The sequence below is a fragment of the Phyllostomus hastatus genome, unplaced genomic scaffold (assembly GCF_019186645.2).
Source record: "Phyllostomus hastatus isolate PE091 unplaced genomic scaffold, TTU_PhHast_1.1 phas_contig_80, whole genome shotgun sequence".
Classification (NCBI taxonomy): Eukaryota; Metazoa; Chordata; class Mammalia; order Chiroptera; family Phyllostomidae; genus Phyllostomus; species Phyllostomus hastatus.
Window position 1 is genome coordinate 18,306,172 of NW_025333960.1, and position 26,364 is coordinate 18,332,535.

General features: G+C 38.4%; 1 protein-coding gene across 3 annotated transcripts in view; it reads left to right on the top strand.

Annotated features, from left to right (window-relative positions):
- The window catches only part of GREB1L (GREB1 like retinoic acid receptor coactivator), a 273,756-nt gene that overhangs the window by 152,904 nt on the left and 94,488 nt on the right, over positions 1-26,364 (top strand). For all 3 annotated transcript variants that reach the window (XM_045849981.1, XM_045849984.1, XM_045849982.1), the window contains 3 exons: positions 9,321-9,497; positions 16,796-16,972; positions 19,181-19,303. In XM_045849981.1, the coding sequence (XP_045705937.1) occupies positions 9,321-9,497; positions 16,796-16,972; positions 19,181-19,303 (477 nt within the window). The remainder of the gene's footprint in view (positions 1-9,320; positions 9,498-16,795; positions 16,973-19,180; positions 19,304-26,364) is intronic.

Here is a 26,364-nt window from a genome sequence, read left to right on the forward strand (position 1 = left end):
GTATTGTTGGATGCAGTTTGCCAATATTTTGTTCAGGATTTTAGCCTCTATGTTCATCAGTGATATTGGCCTGAGGTTTTCTTTCTTTGTTGTGTCTTTATCTGGTTTTGGAATTAGGATGATGCTGGCTTCATAAAAAGAGTTTGGGAGTCTTCCATCTTTTTGGATTTTTTGGAATAGTCTGTGAAGGATAGGGGTTATCTCTTCCTTAAATGCTTTGTAGAATTCTCCTGTGAAACCATCTGGTCCAGGGATTTTATGTGTCGGGAGTTTTTTTATTACTGCTTCAATTTCTTTTGCTGTTATTGGTCTGTTCAGGCTTTCTGCTTCTTTTTCATTGAGTTTTGGAAGATTATGTTTTTCTAGAAATTTGTCCATTTCACCTAGGTTTTCAAATTTCTTGGCATACAGTTCTTCATAATAATTTCTTACAATCCTTTGGATTTCTGTGGTATCAGTTGTAATCTCTCCTCTTTCATTTCTGATTGTGTTTATTTGTATCCTTTCTCTTTTTTTCTTGATGCGCTTGCTTAAAGGCTTGTCTATTTTGTTTATCTTTTCAAAGAACCAGCTCCTGGATTCATTGATCCTTAGAATTGTTCTTGTAGTCTCTATGTCATTTAATTCTGCTCTGATCTTGGTTATTTCCTTCCTTCTGCTTGCTCTGGGCTGTCTTTGTTGTTTTTCCTTGAGTTCTTGTAGACATAGGGTTAGGCTGTTTGTTTGAAATGTTTCTATCTTTTTTAGGTAAGCCTATATCACCATGAACTGCCCTCTCAGGATTGCCTTTGCTGTGTCCCATAAATTTTGGGTTGTTGTGAGTTCATTTTCGTTTGTTTCCAGAAACTTTTTGATTTCTTCCCTTATTTCATTCTTGACCCATTCATGATTTAATAGCATGCTATTCAATCTCCATGATTTTGAGTGTTTCAGGTTTCTTCCCTTGGGGTTGGTTTCTAGTTTCAGTCCCTTCTGGTCAGAGAAAATGCTTGGTATAATTTCAATTTTCTTAAATTTGTTGAGGCTTGCTTTGTGTCCTATCATGTGGTCTATCTTTGAAAATGTTCCATGTGCATTTGAAAAAAATGTGTGTTTTGCTTCTTTGGGATGAAGGGCTCTACATATATCAGTTAAGTCCATTTCCTCTAGGGCATTGTTCAATGCCACAATATCTTTGTTGATATTTTGTTTGGAAGATCTGTCCATTTTTGACAGTGGGGTGTTAAAATCCCCTACTGTAATTGTGTTGCTGTCAATATCCTTCTTAAAGTCCTCTAAGATTTTCATTATGTATTTGGGTGCTCCTATGTTGGGTGCATATATATTTACAATATTTATGTTCTTGGTGGATTCTTTCCTTGAGTATTATGAAGTGACCTTCTGGGTGTCTCCTTATGGCTCTTTTTTGGAAGTCTATTCTGTCTGATATGAGTATTGTTACCCTGGCTTTTTTTTTTTTCTGACCATTTGCTTGGAAAATTTGTTTCCAGCCCTTCACTTTTAGTCTATGTAGATCTTTTGTCCTGAGGTGGGTCTCTTGTAAGCAACATATGTGTGGGTCACGCTTTCTTATCCAATCAGCTATTCTATGTCTTTTGATTGGAGCATTTAATCCATTTACATTTAAGGTTATTACTGATAGGTACTTATTCATTGCCATTTTCGTACCTGTATTTTTCTCTCTCTCTCTCTCTCTCTCTCTCGCTCTCTCTCTCTCTCTCTCTCTCTCTCTCTCTCTCTCTCGTTTCCTTCCTTTCCTTAAAGCAGTCCTTTTAGCATCTCTTACAGCACTGGTTTGGTGAAGGTGTATTCTTTTATACTTCTTTTGTCTGAAAAGCTTCTTATTTGGCCTTCTATCTTGATTGAGAGCCTTGCTAGGTAAAGTAGCCTTGGTTGTGGACCTCTGGTTCTCATTACTTGGAATATTTCTTGCCAATCTCTTCTGGCTTGGAGTCTTTCCATTGAGAAGTCAGCTGCTAACCTTATTGGGGCTCCCTTGTATGTTGCTTCCTGTTTCTCCCTTGCTGCCTTTAGATTCTCTCTTTGTCTTGGAATTTTTCCATTTTAATTATGATGTGTCTTGAAGTGGGCCTCTCTGGGTTCCTCTTGATTGGAACTCTCTGTGTTTCCTGGATTTGTGTGACTTTTTCTCTCATCAAATTAGGGAAGTTTTCCATCATTACTTTTTCAAATAGGTTTTCTATCCCTTGCTTTTCTTCTTCTCCTTCTGCTATCCCTATTATACAGATATTATTATGTTTCATATTGCTTGCATTTCTGTTAATCCCTCTTCATTCTTTCTGAGCCTCTTTTTCCTTTTCTTGCTCTTTCTGGGTGTGTTCTTCTACTTTGTCCTCTAGCTCGCTGACCCGATCTTCTGCTTCATCAATCCTGCTTTTCATTCCTTCTACTGTGATCTTCAGTTCAGAAATTGTATTCTTCATTTCCTCTTGGCCCTTGTTGATAGTTTCTATTTCCTTTTTCATGTTGATATAGTTTGCAGTGAGTTCATTGTAGCTTCCCTGTAGCTCATTGTGAGCTCATTGAACTTCCTGACAATCATTACTTTGAACTCATATCTAATTGAATTGCCTCTATTTCATTTAGCATTCTTTCTGAGGCTTCTTCCTTTCCTTTCATTTGGGGATTGTTTCTTTGTCTTCCCATTGTTTGTGAGACTCTTCTTGTTAGCCTCAGCTTCTTAAATTGATCTGTTCTGGCTCCCTGGGTTTGTGGTGTGAACTTCTGTGGTAGAATACTAGTGAGTTTCAGTGGTGCAGTTTCCTTGATCTCCCGAGCTCACTGGTCTTGGGCTGTCATTTAAGTTGGCTTTGTGTCTGTCTTTGGGTTTTGGTTGTTGTTGGGTCTTTCTTTGGTGGTTCCTTCCCACAGGCTGGTTAAGTGAGGGTCACTCTGTCCACCACCTCTTGTATTTTGTTGTGCTGGTGAGGGCAGGTTGTGTTGAAGCTGGTTCTTCCGTGTGTATAAGGTTTTGAGGATTCTCTCTTGCTCTTGTTCAGTTGTTTGTATTGGGTACTGTCTCTACTGTTTAGTTGTATTTCCAGATAGGTCCTGGATTGAGGTTTGTGTGGTTACCACTCCCTCCTTCACCTTCTTCTGTTGTTATCTTTTAGTGGTTCCTTTGTTGTTGGGTTTCCTCTTCCAGTGGGTATCCTGGTGTTCACCGCTTCCACCTACTCTTTTTTGTGATCAGTTGGAGGGGGAAGGCAAAATGGCTTAAGACAGGAAGAGAGTATTCTATGATATTTACAGTAGCAGCCAGTAGAGAAGAGATAGGAGATCCTTTGACTATGTATAGCGTTAACCATGCTCTTCCACCCAGGTAGCTGAATTTTAGAAAGGATGGAAAGAAGATAAGACTCTTGTTGGGGAAGAAAGGATTTTGAGTTGGATCTATAAAGCAGTGAGGTTGTGGGAGGTCAGATTCTGAGGTAAGGTGAGAGTAAAGGATAGTAAATAGGTGTAGTGTGTGAGAGAATAGAGTTAACCACTACAGTAATAGAGTTCAGGAAACTTTGAAATGGGCTAAGATTTGGGAACGGTGTTGTGAAGTAATTACAATTGCATGGAACAGCAATTATTTACAATAATATTAGGGCAACAATCATAAGACAGAATCTGTGAGATCTAGGTAACAAGAATAGGGAGTACAGAACCTCAAGTAGTGTGCTAATGGGACACAGGTGAGTTAAAGGATAGTAGATTAACAATACACTATGAAAGATATAAGGGGAAAGCTCTCAGGTGATACAATATATCCAGCCTAGCAAAGCAGACTATACAAAAAGAAGATATATACAAAAATACTATTTAAAAAAAAGATGTAAGAATACTGGAAAAATAATAATACAAATATGCAATAACTTGCAGGTTCTCTGTAATAGCAGAGTGAAATTTGTCTTTCTGTCTCATCTCTTCTGATGCCCCTTCTTTGGGTTCAACTGTGGTCTTTTCACAGATCCAGGATTTTGTCTCACTTGTAGGTATTTAAAAAATAAAAATAGCTTGGCTGATGTAGCTCAGTGGATTGAGCGTGGACTGTGAACCAAAGCATCACAGGTTCAATTCCCAGTCAGGGCACATGCCTGGGTTGCAGGCCACGGCCCCCAGCAACTGCACATTGATGTTTCTCTCTCTCTTTCTCCCTCCCTTCCCTCTCTAAAAATAAATAAAATCTTTAAAAAAAATAGAAGTGCAGTTGAGCCCTAAGCAGTGTAAATAAAAATTAAATAAAAATAAAAAAGGCATAAAAAATTAAGAGTTGTTAAAAAATAGAATACAATTTAAAAAGTCTCTTGGTTTCAAAGTGTCCAAACTGGTTTTTCTGGTCTTGCTGGCTGCGGCAGGCTGAGGGGTGATTGGTATGGCTTCTCTTCCTCTGTCAGCAGAGCACTGTCTGGGAAGCTATCCTAGATCCTCAGCCCTGCATCCTGGGTTTGGGAATCTGACCTTTCCCCAGAGTTACTGCTGTGGACTAGGGTACAGGGATGCTCTCCCTCGAGCGCCCTCGCTCCCTTGGCCAGACTGCCTCACCCTTCCCAGTGCTATGGGGGTGTGCAGGGTCCTCCACAGAAGCACACCTTCCATGCAACCTGGGGGTGGGTGGCTGGGTGGCAGGGAGGCCGGAGCAATTGATCACTTTAGGAGAATTCCCCAGTGTCTCTCTTTTCACTCCTTCCTCTTGAGAAATTCCTCCTATTCAAGCCTGCCCTTCCACACAATGGCCTGGCTTCTCCCGCAGCCCAGTTCTCCAGCCAGACCGGTGACTGTGGGGATCAGGGCCCCCTGCACCACCCAACCCCTCTGGTGTCCACAGCCTCCAAGGGTGCTCATAGCCCTAGTGTGTTTGCTAGCAACTGAGTTCCTCCCAGTGCCACTCAGACCTTGTTTGGCTGGGGAGGGAGCAGTTGTCCTGGCTCTCTCCCAAGGATTCTGTGGCAAACCCAGCAGCGGGCGCTGGAGCTGAGGCTGCAGCCCCTGGACCACACGCTGCTCCCTGGGACCCTACCGTGCTGCAGCACTCCTCTTAGGGTCCAGTTTTGTGGTTCCGCTACAATCCTTGGTCCCCTATTTTCACATATGCTGAAGTATGTCGGTTGCTTGCTCCTCTACTCCGTAGATCGGCCAGGATTTTCTCCCCTGTGCAGAGGGAAGCTGAATCTGCTCCTTCCTACTATGATGCCATCTTAGAGCCCCCCTCATAAGTTCTTTAGCTTCTATTTTTGCCATACTATTCTTGCCCTCCCCCTGTCTATTTTCTGCCTACCATCTATGCTACTTATTCTCTGCACCTTTTCCCCCTCTCTCCTCCCACTCCCCTGTTGCTAACCCTCCATGTGATCTCCATTTCTGTGGTTCTGTTCCTGTTCTAGTTGTTTGCTTAGTTTCTTTTTGTTTTTGTTTTAGGTGTGGTTGTTAATAATTGTGAGTTTGTTGTCATTTTATTATACTTGTTTTTTTATCTTCTTTTTCTTAGATAAGTCCCTTTAACGTTTCATAAAATAAGGGCTTAGTGATGATGAACTCCTTTAACTTGACCTTATTTGAGAAGCACTTTATGTGTCCTTCCATTCTAAATGAAAGCTTTGCTAGACAGAGCAATCTGGGATATAGGTCCTTGTCTTTCATGACTTGGAATACTTCTTTCCAGCCCCTTCTTGCCTGTAAGGTCTCTTTTGAGAAATCAGCTGACAGTCTGATGGGAACTCCTTTGTAGGTAACTGTCTCCTTATCTCTTGCTGCTTCTAGGATTCTCTCCTTCATTTTTACCTTGGCTGATGTAATTATGATGTGCCTTGGTGTGTTTCTTCTTGTGTCCAACTTCTTTGGGACTCTCTGAGCTTCCTGGACTTCCTGAAAGTCTATTTCCTTTGCCAGATTGGGGAAGTTCTCCTTTATTATTTGTTCAAATAAGTTTTCCACTTGTTGCTCTTCTTTTTCTCCTTCTGGTACCTCTATAATTTGGATGTTGGATCATTTAAGGACGTGCTGGAGGTTCCTAAGCCTCTCCTCATTTTTTAAAATTCTTATTTCTTCCTTATTTCCTAATTGTATGTTTTTTTTTCCCTTCTGGTCCACTCCATTGATGTGAGACCCAGCTTTCATTCCATCACTACTGGTTCCCTGTGCATTTTTCTTCATTTCACTTATTGTAACCTTCATTTTTTCATCTAATTTGTGCCCAAAATCAACCAATTCTGTGAGCATCCTGATCACCAGTGCTTTGAACTGTGCATCTGGTAGATTGGCTATCTCTCAGTCGCTTAAAATTACCGCTTAATTGTACAGCTTTCAATTCTGTTTGAGCCATCTTCTTTTTTTTTTCCTTTGGCCTGGTTGTGCCTGTTACTTATGAGGGGCAGAGCCTTAGGTGCTCACCAGGATGGGGAACTCCAGTCGCTGGGTTGTGACGTTGTATGTGGGGGCGGGGCCCAAGAGGGAACAGTGGCACTTGCTCTGCTCTCCGTTGGACCTCAGTCTCTTCCACCACTTCCCTGGAGCAATCTAGGACCCTCTGGTGCCAGTTCCCATGTGGGTGAGCTTGTGCACTCCATGGGACTTTCCAAGGACCTCCCAGGTGAGGCTGGGAGTCTCCCTGCATCTATACCCCGATACGTGTTTTCAGTCAGTGCCCCAAGGCTCTATTTCCCAGCGCTGTGATCCTGGGTTTTGCGCAATGCCTTGTTTCACAATTCCCGCCTTGCTGGGTCTGCTGTTTGCCATCCCTCAACTGGGGTCTGCCAGCTGCCACTTGTGCGCTCAGGGTCCACTCGCTGCAGTCTTGAGTGCCCCAGATGCCTTATGCACCCAGTCCCAATGCTCTCTGCTCTCTGCCCTGAGACCCACACCAAGCTGCCCAACTCTGTCCCTCCTACCTGTCTGGATAAATGGGTCTATTTTAACTTCCTGGTTGTCCAACTTCCATACAGCTCAATTTTCTGTCAGTTCTGGTTGTTATTCTATTTCTAAATTATTGTTGTCCCTATCTTGGTTGTGTGAAGAGGCGCAGTGTGTCTAGCTATGCCTCCATCTTGGCCAGAAGTCCCTCTTTTTAGGACTTTAAAATGCCTTCTGAATTTAGTATTTTAGAACTTTCCTGGGAAAGTTTGTGTTCACTCCTTTAGATTATAATTATTCTTAGATATTTTTTTTGCTAAGTTGAATAATATGCTTTTTGTCCATTTCCATACAGTAAACTTCCCATTCTTAACATCATTAAACTCATTATGTAGCCTTGGGCTAGTTTCCTAAACTTTTTGAACTTTAATTTCTCTACCTACAAAAAGGAGATAGTAGTACCTACCCAGAGTGGTTGAGAGAATTAAATAACATAATCTAAACAGTGTTTAGCTCTGTACATGATTTTTGTTAAGTGCTCCATAAAATTTAGCTGCCATCAATAGCTGCCATTATTATCTCATCATCATCATCATCATCATCATCATCATCATCATAATCATCATCATCAATATCCAACTTCCAAAAGGCAAAACAAACTGTGAGTCTGTTGTTTAATGAAGGTGGGGCAGCAAGAGTTTTTATCAAGGGGTTTATGTATCCATAGTCTCCAAAAAATGTTTGGAAACTGAATAAATAACATGACATATATAAATGACTATTTTCCAAATAAATTTGGATGATATTGTAATAAAATACAAATTCATTTCAAATTGTTAAAGAATTCACAAAAACATTTTGATATTATATTTCTCAATTCACAAACCCTAAAAGTTAAAGTTGAGGTTTTTTTAATATTAAAAGGGTTTTTACAAGCTTGAAATAGTTCAACTCCATTGTCCTTATCACTTTAGCCTTTCTTCTGTTGACTTTTTCAATTTTGTTATGTCTGCTTCCGCATTTGGTGATCCAGACTATAGAGTAGCTTTGTATGCACCACAGCTTTATACAAAGTTTGGATGTTGTTTTCTTTTCATTTCTTATGTACTAACTGATGGCATCCAATTGTTCTTTGGCATTTGATTATCATCATAATATGAATCGATGCTGGAAAAATCTAGCATGGTTCTTCTCTACTTTCTATTGGGCAATGATGATAATGTTCACCTCCAGATTGTATGTACAGTTAGGTTTCCATCCTCCCTCTCCCATAACTCCCTCAAAGAGCACCTTTTGTACCTTTATTTAGCCTTATTTGGTTGCAAGGACAGAAACTCACCTCACACTAGCTTAGGTAGAATGAAGAAGTTATTGGAAAAATTCCAAAGCAAAAGATGTCTTGACCAAACAATGGGAAAGGCAGACATAGCCGGGCTTCACAGATCCAAACTACTGAAACATTCCTGTCACCCCTCCTGTCTCTGCTGACAGACTTCTTCCACAGGCCAAGGAACAGAGCTGCCACAGAGCCAACCAAGCCATGCTCCCTCTGGTTCTATCAGAATTCTTAAGGAAAAGGCTTTGATTGGCCTGGTTTATGTCAGGTGCCCATGCCTGGACTGACCAACTATGGCTGGAAAGGGGGTCATTACAGTGGCCCAGGTTAGGTCAGGAATTTCACAACTGTCCAGGAGAATCACATGATTAGAATGCAGGGAACATTATCTCCCCTAAGATGTGGAGATCCACAATTTGTAGCAAAAAATAGTAGTCCTCTGTAATATTATGTTGTGATTTTCAGTTCCTTATACATTCTTCCAGTTACCTACAATATGAGTTTTCAGAGGAAGATATCTGTATCCCCAGGCCTGGGACAGCATCTGTTGTAAATGATTTTTAATAAATAATGAACTAATGAATTACTATAATGTTATTATACTCAAAGCAATTATATAAGACTTTTGTCATATCTTGTCATTTCATGTAATAACCAGTGAAAATAACCTAACAGTTTGGAGTTCTAGCTCTGGCCCATTCATCTATGAGTCACCAAACTCCGAGTTTCAGAAACTTCCTATGTGAAGTGGAAAGCATCTCTGTTCTTTGATCATTCCTGTTTATAGATATGAATTCACATTGCAAGTTAAAATACTATGTTATATGCATATAAAAATTACATACTTTTTTCAAAGTTTGCTGTATATTTATTATTATGGCCTCACTTGTGGACAGAAAATATAAGACTTTTAAATATTGGCTGCACAAATCAGAATACCTCCTTTTAGTGTCCTTTCACCTCTGCTCAGAGGGGCACATATGGTAGATTTGTCTTCTAGTTGGGGTATATGGACTTTAAACTTAGTCCTTAATAGTGATTCCCACAGGTAAATCTACCCTTCAAATGGGTTATAAAGCATATTAATCTCCCTAAACATTTCTGTGTCCTTTTCCCCGGTTTTTAGGTTTTTGTCAAGCAGGAAAGGATTTGCGTTTGGTATCTCTCTGTATGGAACAAATTGACATCCCAGCAGGATTCCTTCTGGTGGGGGCAAAGTCTCCCAATCTCCCTGAACACATCCTAGTGTGTGCTGTAGACAAGCGATTTCTACCAGATGATCATGGAAAAAATGCACTTTTAGGTGAGTATTTCACCCAAAATTCCTTCTGAGATAAAGGAGTTAAAATACAAGTTGATTTTAAGTATCATAGAACTGTTTTAAAGTTGCAGAATTAGTTGAGGAATATTCTATAGTTTAGCGCCAGTATGACACACTTTTTCTTTTAGTCACTTCTTAAAAGTTAGTTTTTTATTTTTTATTTATTCTCAAAATATTTGCTTTAATAAAGAGAGCTTTTTTTTAAGCCAAGCATTAAAGGACAGCATGCAATTTATCAAAAAATAATATGTTGTAAAACCAGGTAGGATTCACTTTCTATAGAATCATTGATCTGGATTATGTCAAAGTGTCACCTCTCAATTATTCACCTGTGGGTTATCTACTTTTTAAGTTATTTGTAGTTTTTCTATACCATTCATTATTTATAACTTCACTCAGTTTATGTGATTTTCATTTTATATTTAGCATTAGTTCACCTAAAACTAGGGTGAACTAGGAATATATATTTGTATATACGGTATAAAATAATGTATATCTTTATCTCAGAGTTGTTTTACTTTTTGACATGCTGTACTTTACATCCCGTGACTATTTTGTAACTACCAAATTGTACTACATAATTCCTTCACCTTTTTACCCAGCTCCCCACCCTCCTCCCATCTGGCACCCTCAGTTTGTTCTCTGTGTCTATGAGTCTGTTTCTGTTTTGTTTGTTCTTTTATTTTGTTCTTTAGATTCCACACATAAGTGAAATTATATGGTTTTTGTCCTACATCTGACTTATCTCACTTAGCATAATACCCTCTATACTCATCCCTTTTGTCACAGATGGTAAGATTTCATTCATATTTATGGCCAAGTAATATCCCATTGTACATATGTACCATATCTTCTTTGTCCAATCATCCAATGCTAGGCACTTGAGTTGCTTTGATATCTGTGCTTCCTGAGTTTGTGTGTTTTTTTCCTTCACCAGGTTAGGGAAGTTTTCAGTCATTATTTCTTCAAATTGCTTCTTAATCCCTTGCGTTTCTCTCCTCTCCTTTTGGTACACCTATGATACAAATGTTATCCTTGATATTTCAGAGGTCCCTTAAACTATCCTTATTTATTTGATTCCTTTATTTTCCTATTCTGAATGGGTGTTTTCTGTTACATTGTCTTTTATTTTTATTTTTTTCATTCTAATTGAATTTACTGGGGTGACATTTGTTAATAAAATTATATAGGTTTCAAATGGACAGTGCTGTGATATATCATCCGTATATTGTGTTGTATGTTCACCATACAAAATCATCTCCTTTTATCACCATTTATTCCCCCTTTACCCTCTTTTATCTTCCCCCACTCACCTTTCCCTCTTGCAATTGCCATACTGTTGTCTGTGTCTAAGGATTTTTTATTTTTATTATTATTTTTTGGATTTGAACCAGATTTTTACTTTATTTTCAATTATATTAATTATGCTATTACATTTGTCCTGATTTTCCTCCTTTGCTCCTCACCTCCCACTCCCTCAGGCAATCTCCCCACTCTGGTTCACATCCAGAGCTCACACGAGTAAGTTCTTTTGCTACCTACTTTCCTATACTGTACTTTACTTCCCCTTGACTATTCTGTAACTACCTATTTGTACTACTTAATCCCCTCACCTCTCACCCAGTCTCCCATAACCCCCTCCCATCTCCTTGTTTTTAACCTTTGGTATTTTAATTATGATGCGACTTAGGGTGGGCCTCTTTGCATCCATCTTGTTTGGGACTGTCTGTGCTTCTTAGACTTGCATGTCTGGTTCCTTGACCAAATTGGAGAAGTTTTCTTTCATTTTTTTTCAAATAGATTTCCAATTTCTTGCTCTTTCTCTTCTTCTGACATCCCTATGAAGTGAATGTTGGATTGCCTAAAATTGCCCCACAGGCTGTATACACTATCCTTGTTTTTTCAGATTTTCTTTTCTTCTTGTTGTTCTGATAGGTTGGAACCATGGGCTGGGGGTTAGGTGTGGAGCTGGGACTCCTCACTCCTGAGAAATCCCTCCTGAATTTTTATCCACCACATGTGGGTGAGGGACCAGCCCATTCCATGTCTGTGCCCCTCCTACTAATGTGGATGGATGCGGTTTCTTTATTTCCATAATTGTCAGACTTCCATTCAACTTGATTTCTGTCAGTTCTGAGCAATGGTTTTTCTATATTTTGGTTGTGATTTTGTTGTGGTCCTGCGACGGGGTGAGCGATGTCTGCCTACACCACCATGTTGACTAGAATTCCCCCTGTACTGTACTTTACATCTCCATGGCTGTTCTGTAACTACCTATTTGTACTTCTTAATCCCCTCACCTCTTCATCCATTCCCCCACACCCCTCTCCCATCTGGTAACCATCAATACACCCTCTGTATTCAAAATTCTGTCTCTGTTCTTCTTGTTTGCCTAGTTTGTTTTTTTAGATTCAATTGTTGAATATGTACTTTTCGCCATTTTATTTAAAGTTCATAATTTTGATCTTCTACTTTTTCTTAAATAAGTTCCTTTAACATTTCATATAATAATGGGTTAGTGATGATGAAATCCTTAGTTTTTTCTTATCTGAGAAGCTCTTTATCTGCCCTTTGATTCTAAATATAGCTTTGCTGGGTAGAGCAATCTTGACTATAAGTTCCTGCTTTTCATGACTGAATATTTCTTACCAATAACTTCTAACCTGCAAAGTTTCTCTTCAGAAATCAGCTGACAGTCTTATGGAAACTTTGAGGTAGGAACTTTTCTCTTGCTGCTTTTAAGATTCTCTCTTAATCTTTAACCTTTGGCATTTTAATTATGATGTGTCTTGGAGTGGGCCTCTTTGCATCCATCTTCTTTGGGACTCTCTGTGTTTTCTGGACTTGCATGTTTATTTTCTTCATCAAATTAGGGAAATTTTCTTTCATTATTTTTTCAAACAGGTTTCTGTTTCTTCCTCTTTCTCTTCTCCTTCTGGCACCCCTATGATGCGAAAGTTGGATCCCTTGAAGTTGTCCCAGAGGCTGCTTATTCTATCCTCATTTTTTGGATTTTCTTTTCTTCTTGTTCTGATTGGTTGTTTTTTGCTTCCTTGTGTTCCAAATCATTGACTCTACAATTCATCCTTTCTACTGTTGTTTCCCTGTAAATTGTTCTTTATTTCAATTAGTGTATCCTTCATTTCTGACTGGGTCTTTTTCATGCCCTTAAGGTCCTCATTAAGTTCCTTGAGCATCCTTATAAACAGTGTTTTGAACTATACATCTGACAGATAATTTATCTCCATTTCATTTAGCTCTTTTTCTGGAGTTTTGACCTGACTTCCATTTGGGCCATGTTTCTTTGTCTCCTCATTTTGACAACCTCCCTGTGTTTCTTTCTATATATTAGGTAGAGCTGCTTTGACTCCCTGTCTTGGTAGTGTGGCCTAAATGTAGCAGGTATCCTGTAGGGTCCAGTGGCACAGCCTCCCCTATCACCTAAAATGGGTAACTGAGGTGTGCCCTTTGTGTGCACTCCGTACACCCTCCTTTTGTAATTGAACCTCAGTTGTTATTGGCAGATCAATGTGCAGGATTTAACCAGAGCAGTCAGCTGCAGGGATTAGCTGTGACCACTTACCACCAATCTCCACTTTCTGTTCAAGTATCAACCATGAAGGGGCAGAGTGGTGGTGGTCCTGCCTGGTCCATAGCTGTTCACTGGTCCCACTGGCCCTGGGGTTTACTGGGTGGTGCAAGCCAAGGTCAACCCCCACCTGTGTTTTTCCCAGGGCTATCTTGCCTGAACTATAAAGCAATCTGAGAAGGCTGCTATTTGTGCTGGGCTTGGAGATTTCCTGGTGAAGCCAAGCTGTGAACCTAAGCTGGTTGCTGCTAGTGCCGGGTCTGGGGCTCACTGAGGCCAGCTGTTGCTTGTTGGAGAGGATTTAGGAAGTTGTATAGCATGAGCCAAGAGCAGCCATTCATATGGCAAAGCAAGCTGGGTAGGGCAGAGGCTCTGGGGATCTCCAAGGTGGGTCAAACAGTGTTAGCCAGGTTGATGGAGTCTCAGGTATGGCATCAGCTTCCCAGCTTTGTTAGGGGAGGGTTTAAAAAGGGATCATGGCCTCTGCTCACCTTGATGCCAGCCACTTCAGTTTCTCCCTGTGTCTTTCCAGCTGGTACCCTTGTGCTGGAGCTCAGAGTGAGTGAATCTGAGTAGGTGAGTCAGTGTGTGGTCTCTTATGAGGAACTGCTTCAGGCTCCAGAAGTTTCTTCTACTGACTCAATCCCCAATGGTTTTTGCAGCCAAAGGTTGTGGGGGCTTATCTTCCTGGCACTGGAACCCTGGGTTGGGGAGTCTGTTGTGGGTCTGGGACTCCTTGCTCCCGAAATACCTCTCCCAGATTTTTATCCACCACATGTGAATGTGGGACCAGCCTGTTCCGTGTCTGTGTCCTTCCTACCAGTCTGGATGGACGTGGTTTCTTTAATTCTGTAGTTGTCAGATGTCCACTCACCTAGATTTCTGTCAATTCTGAGTGATGGTTGTTTTATATTTTAGTTGTAATTTTGATGTTTTTGTGCAAAGAGGTGAGCCAATGTCTGCCTATACAACCATCTTGAATGGAAATCCTGGTCTTGCTTTTCACCTTAGACAGTAAGCAGAGGAAAGGATAAAAAAATAACACCTCAACTGAGGCTGCGAACCAAAGTGTCACAGGTTCGATTCCCAGTTAGGGTACATGCCTGGGTTGCAGGCCATGGCCCCCAGCACCCGCACATTGATGGTTCTCTCTCTCTTTCTCCCTCCCTTCCCTCTCTAAAAATAAATGGATAAAATCTTTAAAAAAAATAATAACACCTCACACTAATCTTTAATAAACCACTTGGGCATATCAAATAAGCTTCATTTTTTGACACTGTTTTTAATTATTTTGACTGTATGGTTTTTATAGCTGTTTACTGTCTTTTGAGTATACTACATCTGCCTCATAAGTCAGTCAATATTCCATCAGGGCATGAATAGCCACACCTCAATGTAAGTTACACACAGGTAGCTAGAAAAACCTGGTCCCTGAAACAGTGCCTAGCACATAGAGTAAACAATTATTTGTTGGATGGATGGATGGATGGACTGATGGCTTTACACAATTGTTTTTTTGGCTTACAGCTCAAAGGTATTAGACAAATAACCAATGCTCTCCAATGCAATCCACCTCTGATTAACTCACCAAAATTATATTGATGTTTATATTTGTATATAGTAATAGTAATGAACTAATTCATAGAATTACTAATTTTATAGGACTGATCACAGGTTATCACTATCTCTTGTTCACTACTGTTATTCCAGTGTTTAGCACAATACCTGGAATGTAGGAAGGTGGTCAATAAGTTGTTGTTGAATAAATAATAATAAATTGGACTGCCATAATTAAGTACTCTGAATTGATTGTCAGTATTCTGAGATTGGAACATTGTAACATATTCAGTGTTTAATCTTGGTGGCTTTCTTTTCTCTCCTTATCTATATTTGTTAATTATGTAGTAGGTTCATTTGGGGGTTTAAAAGGAATGTTTCACATCATCAGTGAATTTATTTCCAGTTAGTAGTTGTCTGATTCTCAGGGAATCAAAAACTGGTGACCCTTTGGTTCGCAGGCCCACACACAATTCACTGAGCTGTACCAGGCAGGACCTGCTCTTTATCTTTAACCTTTGATATTTTAATTGTGATGTGTCTTGGTGTGGTCCTCTTTGGATACATCTTAATTGGGACTCTCTGTACTTCCCAGACTTGTGTGTCAATTTCTTTCATCAAATTAGGGAAGTTTTCTTTATTTTTTCAAATAAATTTAAATTCCTTGCTCTTTCTCCTCTCCATCTGGCACCCCTATGATTCACATGTTTGTGTGTTGGAAGATGTCCCAGAGGCTCCTTAGCCTCTCCTCACTTTTTTGGATTCTTTTTTCTTCCTGTTCTCATTGAATGTTTCTTTCTTCCTCATGTTCCAAACCATTTTTGATTCTTGGCTTCATTCCCTCCACCGTTGGTTCCCTGTAAATTTTTCTTTATTTCACTTAGTGTAGCCTTCACTTCTGCCTGGGTTTTTTCTATGCTGTTGAAGTACCAGTGAGTTCCTTCAGCATCCTGATCACCAGTGTTTTGAACTCTGCATCTGATAGATTGCTTATCTCCATTTCATTGACTGAGCTATACCAGCCAGGGCTTCTCCATTTCATTTAGTTATTTTTTGTGGAGTTTTGTTCTATTCTTTCATTTGGGCCATATTTCATTGTCTCTTCCTTTTGACAGCCTCCCTGTGTTTGTTTCTGTGTATTAGGTAGAGCTTCTTTGACTCCCTGTGTTAGTACCATGACCTCTTGTAGAAAAGTACCCTAGTTAGTTGGATGGAGCAGGGCCTTAGGTAATCTCCAGGGCCAGGCACTCTGCTGCTGCTCTGTGGCTTTCTGTGGGGGAGGGCTCAGAAAGGGGACAGTGCCACTGTCTGGCATCTGGTGTTTTGTCCAGGAGAAAGCAGTCTCCTGTACTTGCCCTGATGGCAGTCACTTCAATTTCTCCCCATATGCCACTGGTGCCCTTCCAGCTGTTGCCATTGCGCTGAAGCCCTGAGGCAGTGAGTCTTTGTAAGTCTAAGTCTGTTGTGGGCCCTTTAGAAGGAGACTCCTGGGAATCCCACAGTTTCTTCTACCACTCCAACCTACACTGGTTTTTATAGCCAGAAATTATGAGGACTTACCTTCCTGGTGCTGGAACCCTGGGCTGTGTTGGCTGGTGTGGGGCTTGGATATCTTGCACCCAAGGTATTCCTGATGATTTTTATACACCCACACATGAGTGTGGGACCACCTGTTCTGCATCTCCACCCCTCCTACCCATCTGGATGAATGTGACTTCTTTAATTCCTTGGTTGTTGGACTTCCAGTTTGGTTTTCTGATGATCTGGGTGATATTTGTTTTGTAGTCTAGTTGTAATTTTTGCTGTGGTTATGAAAGGATGTAAGCTGTGTTTACCAATGCCTCTCTCTTGACCAGAAGTCAATTATATAAATTCTATCACATGATATTATCTACTCTGTTTCCCAAGCCATTATCTTTTTAGAGCATTAAACATTCTTTAAATTATTGTTAGTCTTTAACTGTTACAAAGTACTCTGCTAAAATATTATACTTGTTTTTTTTCCTTTGAATTTTTTTCTTGAAATTAGGAAGTCATTGAGTCAAAGACTGTTGATATCTTCTGTTCTTCTTATATGTATAGGTATTGTATTAATGTACAAGGACACCAGTAACTTTGGTTTTCCTCCTTTCAGGGTTTTCTGGAAACTGTATCGGCTGTGGAGAAAGAGGATTTCGGTATTTCACGGAATTTTCCAACCATATTAACTTGAAGCTCACCACCCAGCCAAAGAAGCAGAAGCACTTAAAGTACTACCTAGTCAGAAGCGCCCAGGGTGTACTGTCAAAGGGACCTCTTATCTGCTGGAAAGGTAGCAGCAACTTCTGGGAGGGAAAAGCAGGGGAAGGGAATGAGGATGCTACCGTAATGACAAGTGACCCATGTAGGGTTCAGCATTCAGGGGTGATACAGATAACTATCCCAAGTTAAGAATGCGATCCAAAAATCCAAAGTCCTCTGGCAGGTTATTTGACATGATTTTGATCTTTTAATAGAGCCTATTCAAGTTTAGGAAGGTGCATATCTTTGTACATCTGTCTCATGGGAAGGTGGAGTATAGCTCTTGGAAGAAAAAAATGACTCTACTTCTTCTGTCATTTGGAAAGATCCTCAAAGTGTCAGTTTCCCGATTACATGTTTTTTCTAATTTATTTAATAGGTTTCTTTGGGAATTTTCAAGTATTCATATTTTCCTGTTTTAATTAGAACTAAGCATACTTTAGAATAAATAATGCTCTCTTCATAATACCTGGGAAAATGCACTGTTTAGTTGATGAAGTTTTATTTCTTTTTGGTTAGGAAGAACTTAACTAACTTATTTATAGAAATTAATCCAGTTGAAACTTCACATCTTCATGTGTTTGATAGAATTTCACACAAGTTCTATTCATTATTCTAATGCAGTGGAATATCTAATCCTTATACTTTTGAGAAGTTTCTTAGATGCTGAGAGTTTTCTGTTATTCATATTACTATTTTAAAGACAATATAATAATTGTCTTTAATGTTTCTATTTGTTTTCTGGGCAATATTTTGACCTGACCATGAAAAAATAGCATACTAAATCCAAATTACAACTGCAGATTTGCCTCTGAGTCTTTCACTGTGATTACTCTTGGTTGCATTTGAAATATGACATTACGTAACTCCTCTGGAAATGGCTCTATGTTCCAAACCAGGTGTCATCAGAACTTAAAGCGTACCACCAGTGAATCATAAGCATAGTGTATTTTAAATAACTGTATTCTGATAAAGTCTAAAGAATTTTCCTCTAGAAAAATTGTTTTAAATGTCATGAATCCTAATAAAAGAGCAAAAATAGGATAAGTATTGCCTCCCTGCCTCTTAACTGCCTTTTTAAGCTTTTGTTTTGGTTGCATAAAATATTTTTAACTTCTGAATATTTTGAACTGTCATTGAGTGCTCAACAACAGTTCATCTTTCTGGGAAAGAATATCTGGGAAATAGTTTCTGATATGATGATCCTGGGTGACTTCTGAAGCCTCACATTCATAGCAATTACAATTTTGGAATTGGAATTGTATATATAGGTCTATGTACACATATATACAGACATATGACATCAATTTACAAATATGCATATATACACGTAATGTGGAAATATTCTCTTAGGCCAAATACAATAGCTCTGCAAGGAAGGTCATAGCATAGAAGGTGATAGAAAACTGCCTCCAACCCTTGCATATATCGGATAAACTTGGAAACTCTGAAAAGGAACCTCTATAACCTGATCACTTACAACCATTTATATCTCTGTTTCACATGCTACCTTTAAGACTAGTATGGTATAACATACAGTATAATTTGGTTGGAAGTTACAGCCCCACACATTGACATAGTATCTGCTATCTACCTGAACCAGTATTATTAACAAGGTATTATTAAAATATATCAAAGACCTATATTAGCTTAATTGAAATGAAGCTTTGTGTAAACAACTTGAATATTGACTACCTATTTCCTCTAATAAGAACTAAGAATAATAATTTGGGCATTTCTAATTTTTTCTTTGCTTCCACTTTGAGCATAAATTAAGGTTGAGATAAGAAGTTTGAAGGTAGTTTAGATGGACTCTAGGTTACTGTTCCACACTTAAATCAGTCTTGATAGCAGATTAATTGGGATTTGAAACTTTATTAGATTTTTATAAATTATTGATAGTTTAACCTCAGTCTTACCCATAAAACTAATATGACCATATTGGTTATGAGTAATTTTTCCCCTGGGAACTAGTCTGTGGGGAAAAAAGCCTGATTATTCTTTGTAACCATTTCTTTGCCTTCTAAACATGACATCTGGCCCTATGAAGACAAACTGTGCTCACCATGTTAAACATTCTCTTGGAATTGGGATTAAAGTAAGGGCAGCCTTAAATAAGGAAAATGGTTGTCATTTAAGGAGGAGCAACTTATTTTAGAGTTTGTAGATTGTGTCTCCATCACCTGTTTTAACAGACTTTTTGGTCTTCTCACATAATGTGACTCGTACTCTTTTACAGAGTGTAGAAGCCGACAATCCTCTGCTACTTGCCACTCTATTAAACCAAACTCTTCAGTGTCATCAACTGTGACCCCAGAAAATGGCACAGCTAATGGATACAAATCAGGATTCATTCAGACAGGTAATGGGGTATTTTAGGGGTGGGGGAGAATTTTAAGCAGTAGATGTATATTTAATGAGGCATTTAAAACTTACTGTCAGCTGGTTTGAATAGAAATATTTTTAAACAGAAATAAATTTCTTTAGTTACTGTTAGAATTAGTATTGAGATTGAGATTGGCCAGTCTGTGGGTTACCAGAACCCCAGGTCCTTCCAGTGCTAAGACAGGGATGGAGAAAGGAACTGATAGTTGATAGGGAAATGAGCTCAAGCATAGGGCCCATTTCTAGAGAAGTCCGACAGGAGGCAGTAAGTAGAAATCCAGACATGAGGAAAGTCTGTCTCATAGCTGTCAGGTGGTGTGTATTGGGGACATACTCATGAAGACTTGAGTTCCAGCATAGGGCTCTAAGCCCACAGAACATTATAGGTAGTATTGTTCCAACTGGGATTCAAAGTAAGGTCCCAGGGTAGGACTGAGGATCACAGAAAAATTCAGGTTCTAGTTTCTAGTGGTTCAGGAGAGGAGCTAAGATACAAATGACCAGATAAAATTTTAGTGCCTGAAATGAGATTACAATACCAGAGCAGGATCAGCAGAGTGGAAAAACTGATACTGAGCAAGTAAGTTACTGGTCTAAGGCTTCTGAAAATTCCTTCAGTAAACAAAGACAGAACTAGCCCAGGCCCTGGGGTCAGAACAAGGCTCCAGGTGAGAATTAATGTTTCCAGGTAGCTCCAAGGCTGGAGGGCAATACCAAAAAGATCACTGCAGATAGTATTTGAGAAAATTATTCAGAAGCAGTCTAGGTTATGTCTTAGGCAAGAAGGAAAGTATTTTAAAAGAATTTGTGAATTTATTTTAGTTTATTTTTATCTTGTAAAGTACAATTTTACTCATCTGATATGCAAACTTCATAGTATATGTGCTTTGCCAGTGTCCCATCAACCACTCAAATTGAAAAGAAGGCTGTGTTCATTTATTTCAACTCAGCATTCCTCTTTCAGATTTATGTGAAATTCCTATGAGCTAGTAAATTATTTCTATTTATTTTCAAGATAGAAATAATGATTATTAAAATATGTTAACAACAGCAATGATATAAGGCAGACTTTATATGGGACACTTCTTTCAGTGTGTCCACACTCAGCTAAGTCCACTTCATTCTGGATTTAAAAAGTCTAATTTTCATCTGTCCAAGAGATTTATATAGAGGTTGTGATTTAAAAAAAAAAAAGAAAGAAAGAAAAGACAGCATTTCTCTTTAGAATAAATGAGAGAATATCATGTCACTAGGTATTCAAGAAAGAAGTAAGTTGGCATTTGTCTTTTGAAATTGAAAGACTGGCCTTCATTACAATATCTTAAACCTACATGTCTCTCCTAGAATATTATTTAGGTAATTTGATTGATTTTGTGGCATAGTTTCTGCTGTTAGACCTTGGGGCTGGTGAAATGGAATTTTAAAACTGCAACATAAAAAATGAATATTTACTTAATTCAAGCAAAAATTTATCAAGTGTATATTATGTTCTAAGATCCTTATTAAATGCTATAAGGCAGGGTTTCAGTAATTGACTGATGGCTCTGATGATTTAAAAACCACACATAGAAGGGATAAAAGAACAATAAAGCATGTTACATTTCCTAAGAAGGAAAGATTGGTATATAAATGACTAGTTGCACATGAAAATGTATTAAAATATTAATAAGTAGTAATTCAAAATAAGGCAGTGATGCATTTTCATTGTAGTCATATACAGTCATATGACATTCCGGTCAATCATGGACTGCATGTATGGCAGTGGGCCCATAAATAATGGATTATAAGCAAAATGTTTGTTTGCAATGTTTGATGAAAAGGCTGGCCCTAACTACAATGTTGAATTTGCTTCTAGCTCTGGGTAGTTTGAATAGAGGAGGAAGCTCAGAATGCTATTTACCTACCTGCCTTCCACCGTCCCCTGAACACAGCTCACACACACACATTCATACACTTGTCCCCTACTCCCTACTCTTGCCCCCTCTCTCTCTCCTTCCCCCCCTCTCCTTTTTATTACTTCTTGGGTCTCTTTTGATCTCTGCTCTTCCTTACTCTCTCCTCTTCCTTCTCTCCTTTCCTCCCTCCCTCCTCCTCATGACCATGCTCTCTCCAACAGCACCTCCCTCCACAGCTTCCTTCTATCCCTTCCAATGCATGTATGCACACATGCACACTTTTATCTTTCATATTCAATTTTTGCTGTACCTTTTCTATGTTTAGGTATGCATAAATACCACTGTGCTATAGTCACCTGCAGTATTCAATATAGTAACACACTGCTCAGGTTTGTAGCCTAGGAGCAATAGGCTATAGCATATAGCTTTAGGTGTAGCTATATCATCTAGGTTTATGTAAAAGCACTCTGTAAGTTTCACACAACAAAATTTCCTAACGACACACTTCTCAGAACATCCCTGTCATTAAGCAATACATGACTGCATACCAGGAAATATGTTTTGAAAACAAATGTTGCTCTGACATAGAGGAAACCAAGATACAGGCTTTAGCACGGGCTCTATCAGTTGCCATGAAGAGACATAGGCAAGTCACTGACTGACTCACAGTGAACACCAGTGGCCAAGATTTATGCCAATATTCCTATGAATCCCTTGTTGTGGTAAAAGTGACATTTTGTCCACGAAATTAGCTATTAACAATTTTAGGTGCAATCCAGAAAATTTAATGCAAGAAAGTGCCTTTTAAAAAAGAAGCTTTTATCTAAAACTTTCTTCTTAATGAATTATGTTTATAAAATTTTCAATAATTTCTTTCTTCCTACATATGTTGAAAGTAATAGGCTGTAAGAATTTCATGTTAACATTATGAAATCATTGCAAATATTAGAGTATGCATCATTTCCTTAGCTGACAGATTCATCATTCTATAAGAGACTGCCTTCTTAATCTGCAATGTGTAACTGCCTATAACCAGCAATTCTTAGCCTGAAATCTAAGCACACACACATTGCATCGTTATTTAAAGAGAGGATTACTGACTATTTACACAGCTTTATCTTAAATTCCACCTGCCAAGCTCTGGATGTGCTACTCTGGCTGGCTTGCGATTTATCCTTGCATATTTTCTTTCAACAAATTTATGTCATTGGTAATTCAGATTTTACCAACAATCCTAGTAAAATATTTAATTTTGACTGAAGGTGGCTATACAATTATCTTCCTTCACTATGTGCATATAACACACACAGAGGTATTGCATTTAATCCATACATGAATTCAAGAATAGATGAAAAAAAATCTTTGCCTACTTTCATTTTTTTTGCACATGGATGTTCAGTAACCTCAGCAACATCTTTTTTTTTCTTTGTATTGAATTTATTAGGGTGACACTGGGTAACAAAGTTATACAGGTTTCAGGTACATGGTTATGCAACACATATATGTACACTGTATAGAATGTTCACTACCCCAAGTGAAGTGTCCATCCATTACCATTTATCCCCCTTACACCCTTCTTCCCCTCTCTTTACTCTCCTCCCCACCTGGCAGTCACCACACTGTTGTCCATGTCCATGAGTATTTTTCTTTTTTCCCCATTTTTGCTCAATTCCTCTGCTCCCCCACCCACACTCACCCTCAACAGCTGTCAGCCTACTCTATCTATGAGTCTGTCTCTATTTTGCTTTTTAATTCATATTGTTTATTAGATTCCACATATGAATGAAACCATATGGTACTTGCTTTTCTCTAACTGGCTTATTTCAATTAATATAATGCTTTCTAGGTCCATCCACTCATCTACTGAAAGGCACTTGGGCTGCTTCCAAATCTTGGCTATTGTAAATAATGCTGCAGTGAACATAGGGGTGCATTATATTCTTTCAAATTAGTGCTTTAGATTTCTTTGGTTAAATTCTCAGAAGTGGGATTGCTGGGTCATAAGGCAGTTTCATTTTTAATTTTTTGAGGTAACTCTATACTGCTTTCCACAGTGGCTGCACCAATCTGCATTCCCACCAACAGTTTACGAGGGATCCTTTTCTCCACATCCTTCCCAGCACTTGTTTGTTAATTTATTCATGTTAGCCATTCTGACAGGTATGAGGTGATGCCTCACTGTGGTTTTAATTGGCATTTCTCTGATGATTGGTGACGTTGAACATCTTTTCATATGTCTATTGGCCATCTGTATGTCCTCTTTGGAGAAGTGTCTGTTCAGGTCCTTTGACCATTTTTAATTGGATTATTCATGTTTTTTTGGTGTTGAGTTTTTTAAGCTCTTTATTTTGGGTGTTAACCACTTAACAGTTGTATCATTGGTGAATATGTTCTTCCAATCAGTGGGTTGTTTTTTCATTTTGTTGATGGTTTCCTTTGCTATGCAAAACCTTTTTAGTTTGATGTAGTCCCATTTTTTTCTTTTGTTTTTGTTTTTGTTTTCCTTGCCTGAGGAGATGTATCAGGAAAAATATTGCTACAAGAAATGTCCGAGATTTTGCTGCCTTTTCTTTTCTAGGATTTTTATGGTTTTGAGCCTAACATTTACGTCTTTAATTCATTTTGAGTCTATTCTTGGCAAAATTTAAAAAGTTAAATTATTAACCCAGCAACTACCTTTTAAATAACCAAGAAAGATGAAGACATATGTGCACAAATGTTCACAACAGTTATCCATTGTGGGTGACAACTAGAAACAACTTAAACATCAGTCAGCTCATGAACAGAGAGACAAAAATGTGGTGTGCTCATATAATACCACTGAACAATAGTAAGAAAAAAACTACTGACACATGCTAAATCATGGATGAACCTCAAAAATGTTTTTATGCTTGGTGAAATAAACCAGGCAGAAGAGACTTTACATTACAAGATTTCAGTTTTTTGAAATATCCAGAAAAAAAAGCAAGTTTATAGAGACGGGAAGTAGATTAGTGGTTGCCTGGGACAAGGGGTTGGAATGGAAATTAAGTGAAATGGTCATGAAGCTTCGAATTGGGGAGATGAAAATGTTTTAAAACTGATTTAGGATGATGATTTCACCACTTGGTAAAGTCATGAAAATCATTGGACTCTACATTTAAAATTGGTAAATTTTATGATATGTAAAACATACTTAAAGAAAGGTATGAAAAAGCCTAAAAAGCTGCTCAGAGAGAAAGATGACATCATTTGGAGTGGCACTGCGTCAGTCACAATCTAATTTATTGCATACCTGCTATGGGATGAGCACTGCTGCAGACCAGAAGGTGAAGAGCATGAGGCTTGGAGTCAGAGTCCTGGTGTTTAAATACTGCACCTGACATATATTTGCGGCAGCTTGGAATAAGCCCCTCAATTGTTCTGTGCCTTGGTTTCCTCATTTGTAAAACCCAAATTAACTACACCTATTTTGCAACTAAGGATTAACTCAGTTTTGCAACCATACTTATACTTGTGTGACATTCCTGCCAATTGTAATTGTTAACCATCTGTATCCTCTTATACACTAGAAGCTCTGTGTTTATTTTATTTATTCCTGTACCCCCTCCTAGTACCTGGTAAATGCCTGGAAATAAATTTTATTTGAATTCCATTTTTAATTTAAATTTGAAGTTAGCATCTGGGCAATTATTAATTTACTGATGTGTACTATTTTTCCAAATAAAAATGATATGCTCATCTACCATTAGGAAAAGACAGGTTTTTTTATGCCCTAGCCCAGGGATATCAAACTCATTTTCACCAGGGTCCACATCAGCCTCACGGTTGCCTTCAAGGGCCAAGTATAATTTTAGGACTGTATAAATGTAAATACTCCTTAACAGTAACAGTTAAGCGAGAGCTTGGTGCTGCTGCTGGGTACAAACAAGGTGCCAGGCTGGATAAAACAAGGTGGAGGGCCAGATTTGGCCTGTGGGCCTTGTGTTTGCCACCTGTGTCCTAGCCTGTAGATCAGAATGGGGACAAGCCACCTAAATGGTGCCCCTGTGACTGATAGGATAATTTTTAAGAAGACTGTCAGGCAGGGCCACTTTATGACTTTTTGGACCCAGGGTAAATTTACGTACGTGGTCCTTTCTCCCTAAAAAAGTGTAAATAATATATTTTATTATTATTTTAAAAAATGAATATTTAGTATATTTTAAAATAATTTCTTTGACCCCAAATTCATTGTTTTCTTCTTATTTTAAAATTAATTAAAACATTTTCATGAACCCCTAAAAGTATTATGGGTCCTGTGCCTAATGGAGAAATTGGACCTGTTATCAAAGACAGAAGTATTGTACATGAAATGGGATTTTCCTGTCTGTGAACCACAGTGGACTCAAAGTAATACAAGCCCCTTAGTGTCTTATGCTTGTGTATTAAAGAAGTGAGAACAATAACAAATGGAAGGACTTGCTCAATTATATATCAAGCTCATGAAGCTTTACTAATAAAAACAGGGTGGAGTAGGCACAGGTATAGACACAGTAGAAAGTTGAAAAACACATTCACATAACATATGTATGTTTTATACTTAACAAAAGTGACTTGCAAATCAATGGGACCTTTCATTTCAATGAGTGGTGCTCAGAAATTGGATATTCTATGTGAAAGAAATGAAACTGAGCCTCTATTTCACACTATACATAAAAGTCAACATCAGGTGTCTTGAAGATCTAATGTAAAAGGCAAAATGGTTGAGCTTTTAAGAAGATTTTTAGAGTGCCTTAGATATTGTAGGTACCTTAAAAGTAGAGAAGAAAGTGGTTATCATAAAGGAAAAGACTGATATTTCACTACATTAAAATTACCACTTCTAATTATTAGAAGGCATCAGAAAGACAGTGAAAAATCAAGCTATAATCTAGAAAACGTATAATACATAAAACTAAAAAAGACTAGTATGAAGAACATATAGAGAATGTCTATGAATTAATAAAAAAAAGACATTAATAGAAAAAACTGAACAAAGACTTCAATAAGCATTTCATGAAAGAGGAAGTACAAGTTACCAATAAATATATGGAAAGATGATTAACCACTTTGGTAATTAGGGAAATTACATTAAAAATGCCATGAGTTACCATTATACACATACCAAATTGGTAATAATTTG